Source organism: Oryza glaberrima, chromosome 9, assembly GCF_000147395.1.
Source record: "Oryza glaberrima chromosome 9, OglaRS2, whole genome shotgun sequence".
NCBI lineage: Eukaryota > Viridiplantae > Streptophyta > Magnoliopsida > Poales > Poaceae > Oryza > Oryza glaberrima.
The window spans coordinates 7,054,666-7,059,922 of NC_068334.1; the positions used below are offsets into that span (position 1 = coordinate 7,054,666).

Genomic DNA, 5,257 nt, shown 5'->3' on the forward strand with positions numbered 1-5,257 from the left:
GTCTTGGGCATATCTGGACTACCCTCTGGGTCCACCCCTGCCTCATTTTGGTAGGGTACGCGCACTGTAGACTCGGTTACCTCCCCACTACATTTATCCAATTAAACAACACAACTAACTAGGGGTGCTTGCATCGTGGGATGGGTGTCCTTGGACTAACTTTTTGAGCTAGGGGTACGGACCCCATAGCTTACACTGTGAATGGCCTAAATTTGTTTCCCTTGTCCATGCTCCTCTCTCATCCAAACATTAATCCCAATCCTGACATCAAATTAATCTCTACTGTTTCTGTATCAGAGCAGTGGAATCGGTGGCATCGCCTACGACAGAAATAGCGACTCCTCTTTGATCCTTTTGCGGGTGGCAGTTGGTCATCGGTCACCCGACAACGGCTAGTGATGCTACGAAGCACCAAGTAGCAGGCATGCGATTGGCAGCATGGTCTCCTTCCTTTTTTTTTTTTTTTTTTGACCTTTCAGAAGGACACAACTACACCGAGAGTGCTAGCTGGATGGTGCTAAAGAGAGACACCATTCTTTCCAAAAAAAGCTACTAGTACACTCAATATCTATGTATTTTTTTCTTCTTAGAGAAGTTTCTCTTAAATTACTCATCCGATTTAAAATCCGATTACATCGTTGTGTTCGTAATAATTAAATCTTTATAACAAGATCTCACATGATTATATTTTGATGAAAAATTACAAATTACTTTTATACTTTTATGATATGTCTAAATTATTTCTAGATTTCACTAAGTTACTTCCTAGACATATAAAAGTAAATTCAGTAAAACTTAAAAGTAATTTAAATATATTATAGAAGTAACTTATAACAAAAAAAAAGTAACTTTAATTTAGAACTATATCTAGTTTCATTAACATCTATATAAATATGGACAATAATAAAATAACTTACATTATGAAACGGGGTGATTAACTGTCTGTAGTAGAAATAATTATATTGTGAGTGAGCTAAAATAAGAAACTATGTAGAGTAAATTCGCAAGTAAAGTGTAGAGAATATTTATAAAGTCCACAAAATATAGAATTAACTAAAAACAATAATAAAAATAATCAACTTAGAGCATTATGAATGTATAGAAGTAATTTAGTCAAATCTAAAAGTAACTTATGTATATTATAAAAGTAACTTAGTATATAATAAAAGTAATTTACAAATATAAATATTTTTTTCATCGTAATATAATCATGTAAGATCTTGTTGTGAAGATTTATTGTAACGAACACAATGGTGTAATTGGATTGTAAATCGGATAAGTAATTTGATTGAAAACTTTATAAGAAGGAAGAAAAAGACACACATGTCTAAGAGGAAAAACAGCACGCACATCAGCACGTGTAGCAGTAATTCTTCTCACAATTGATTTGTCGTTGATTAACACTAAACCGAGAGGCTTCTCGGTTTAGATTTTACCCTTTCGGATGTCATCGGAGCAAAAGCTTCTCCATCGAGCGTGGGCCTGCCGCCTGCTGAGGGGATTCGAGTCGTCATCGAAGCTGCATTGAACGCAGATAGATCTGGGAAGAAGCCTGACCTGGGCGCGAGACAAAAACAAGGGGTTACGTGCAAACTTGTCATCGTGGTGCGGACGGTTTTCTGAAAAAAAAAAACCACTCTTCATTCCTATCCATTGAATTGAGATTTATGTGCATAGGATACGTTGCCCATATTACAACCGAAATGCCTATGGGCCAGCCATTCCAATACTAGAGGATGCCCAAGCCCAACAGACGCTACACGGGAGAGGAGTGGGTTGTGTGAGCTGAGAGACCACGCGAGCCATGTGTTATGAATGAACTCGTGCTCTTTATGGAAAGGCATCGAGTTTATATTAAGAACTCATCTAATCCCAATCTGAATACAATCTCTCTCTCTCTCCCGAGCCAAACCTCCGTTCTGTTCATCGGCCTGTTCTTCCTCTCTCAACTCTAATAGATCCAAATCTCACAGAAAAATCGTAACACATAAATAAGATAGCTTGTTTTTTCAAACAAGAAAAACATCAAGAATAACATTATTCTATCATACCCACCCCTTTTTTTATACACCACGTTGGGTCAGTTCAAAGTTGAACTAACCAACGTTATATATATAAATAAAAGGAAGAGTACATAGTAATTGTTATATAGCAGCTACTAGTAGCTAGCTATTTGTCAATTCCTAGGGAATACAGCGAAGACAGCCTGCACCACCGTGCAGATGGTCACGACGACGGCGGCAACGGCCCCCATCGCCAGCCACGGGTTCCTGAAGTAATTGTGCTTCAGCCATGTCATCCAGTTCCGGACGCGGCTCTGGTACCGCTTGTCCGCCGCCGCGCACGCCTCCCTGAGGTAGTTGCACCTGCCGTCCTCGTTGAACACAACGTTCTTGCATAGGTTGGCGAACTCGGCGGCTACAGTCTCGTCGTTGGCGAGTTGGTGCACGACGATGCCCTTCTTGGTGAGCAGCGTGACGTCCTCCGCCGTGCACATGAGCCGCGAGAAGAAGACGCAGTACGCCGTGACGTAGTGGCCCACGCCGGTGCTCGCCTGCTCCATGGCGATCAGGTTCCGGAGCATGCTGCAGGTGTTGTCGTCGACGTGGAGGACGGGGATCTCCAGCGCGCCGCCGCTGTACTCGACGTCGAGCAGCCTGTGGTGCGTCACGCCGCCGTCGATGTTCCCCTTGCTGGTCAGCCCGACGCCGGCCACATGGTACTGCATTGCGCGATGCCACCGCCGCCGCTTTACCCCGGCGTTTTCGTCGGCAGCAGAACTAGCGCCACCAATCTCCACGACGACCTCATATCCGGTCGGCCTGAGGAGCATATGACACTGGTGCAAAAGATGGTGCGCAGTCGTCCTAACCTTCTGATCAGGTATCGGGCTGTTTGGATGCTTTAACAATGTTTTCCAGACGAAATTTTCCACAATTTGAGAGAAGTCGGTGCGGTCGGTGGCGATCTGATAGAGCTTATCAACGACGACGAGAGGGACCTGGTTCTCGAACAGAAGCAGGTCGTGGACGATCGCCACGTCCGTCCACAAACCGTGCGACGACGTCCTCCGCTGCTCGTCGTCGCCCACCTGGTTGGGGTTGCGCCGTGGCAGCGCATTCATGGCGACGAGCAGGAACGCGGCGTCATGCAGCAGCATGAGATTGAACCGGAAGTTGAGCTTGATGTCGTCGTCGACGTCGTTTCTTCCTCGTCTCAGGTCGTTGATCCCGTGCAAGTAGTACATCAGTGCCTGCTCCCGAAGAGGAAAGATCACCTCCTGCAGGAAGTCCAACACCGCCATGTTTTTGATGCTGAGGGTGCAAATGTCCTGCATGCACAGCGGTTTCTCCCTCTCCTTATGCTGGAGGTCGTCATGGCCGGCGTGGTAGGGACCGAGGGATACCACCATCGGCATGTACGCGAACGGGTCGACGTCGCGGACACGGCCATGCACCTTGCCGATCGGGCAGTTCGCTGGGTACGTTAACTAACAACATCAGTATAGATCTTCTGCACTAGCTGTACGTATTATGTGGTGCCACATTTCTTATAAAAACATTCAGTTCTTTTACACATATTTCATATACTATATTTATTATGGTACTCACTATATATTCAAAAGTTACGAAAAAAAATTGATTCATTCACTGCTACAGATCGAATATCACTTTTGTATTGATTGGGAACCGGCTTTTGGTGCCCGATTAAGAACTGGCCCCCGTCAAGCGGCACCAATGAGGCGCACTGGTGCCGATTTTCTTTTAGACCCAACACCTATAGAGGATGCACCTGCTTTTTTATTTTCCGGGCAAGAAACAACCAACAAAATATTTTGTATTTTACTTGGCACTCTAGACGATGATGGTCACACTTCGATTCCCACAAAGTCAGAAGATTTTCGCATCATTTTCCCACGCACTGGATTAGAAGGGTTTAAACCCATCACATATATCTCTCCACTAATAGTTTCCTATACCATCTCAACAAGAAACTTACTGTCTTGGAAACAAATAATATTCTACTCTCATATGAAACTTATAATCCTTATTTAACACCATAGATAAGCTTAAATAAAATTTTTGTCAATTACAAAATTGTAGAACCCATCTAGATTTACAACTTTCATATAGATTTTCATTATTTTCAAGCTATTAAATCATAAAAAACTCTCTCAGAAAATATAACTCAGTATACATTAATTTATTATTAATTTTTATTCTAAATTTCGTATCTACAACATTAGGAGAATATTGTAATTAAGACTGCGAAGTAATGAAGTATGACTTGGTGTTTGTTTATTTCGCATTTCAGAATAAATAGATCATCAAAAAATTTACAATTAATTGGCAATAACTCTATTTTGTTTATTTCAAATTTGGAATTATTGGACAAGAAAAAAATACAATTATAAAAGAAACCAAATACAATTTGGTATTACTGATTACGAATTTAATAAATAGAGGAGCCCCAGTTACACACACACACACACACATATATATATATATATATTTGATGATATATTGCAAGGTTATTAGCTACGTATATAATTGTGGTTCTTTTTTAGCCAAACGTATTTTGTTTCTGTTTTTTCTCCTGGGAATTTTCTGCTTTAGTGGATGGAAATGCGCAAGAGGGGTGGACGAACGACTCCACTTTTAATAAATAGCGGAGAAAACTGTATGGTAATTGTCAATCATCTTAATTTACAGGTATCAAGATGCAGGTGCTGCATTTACTACTTAACTTTTAGCATTTGATATACATACAGCTCAGGATCGTTAAATTACCTTGCGGCTGGGGGTTTCCCGCGTTGTTGCGCCCTTCCTGCATTGTGTTACTGATGCTTTCTATATGTTCTTAAGCAGTGTGCTCACACAATGGTTGATACATGATGCTTGCACATCAATATATAGTAGACGCTAGACATATGCTGGTGGATATCTGACGTATGAACTGGAGCGGCCAATGACGTATATACGGATAGTCATGTTGAAACTAGAAAGAACAATGGATATTAATTGAAGCAGGTAGATTTGGGAGAAAATAAATCATCTGCGCTAACATGTCAAATACCCCAAGTGGGTATATATATTTGTTCGTGTTGGTGGTGTGAGTTGTAAACACTTGGTGGGGTGTGGCGCGTTGTGGTTTAATTTTAACCCTACCAAACTACCACTCACTACCTTTCTATCCCTTCTTAAAGAAATGATAGGCATATCTCCTGTGTGTTCGAAAAAAATGAGTCGAGAGATCC

At 41.8% G+C, this 5,257-nt stretch overlaps 1 protein-coding gene across 1 annotated transcript; it reads right to left on the reverse strand.

The window, feature by feature from the left end:
- Window positions 1-2,078: 2,078 nt before the first annotated feature.
- On the reverse strand, window positions 2,079-4,873 carry LOC127785142 (UPF0481 protein At3g47200-like). Its single transcript, XM_052312562.1, has 2 exons — window positions 4,791-4,873; window positions 2,079-3,477 (listed from the first exon to the last, which is right to left on the reverse strand). The coding sequence occupies exons 1-2, from the start codon at window positions 4,831-4,833 to the stop codon at window positions 2,177-2,179; spliced, it is 1,344 nt and encodes a 447-aa protein (XP_052168522.1). The 5' UTR covers window positions 4,834-4,873; the 3' UTR covers window positions 2,079-2,176.
- Window positions 4,874-5,257: the final 384 nt, after the last annotated feature.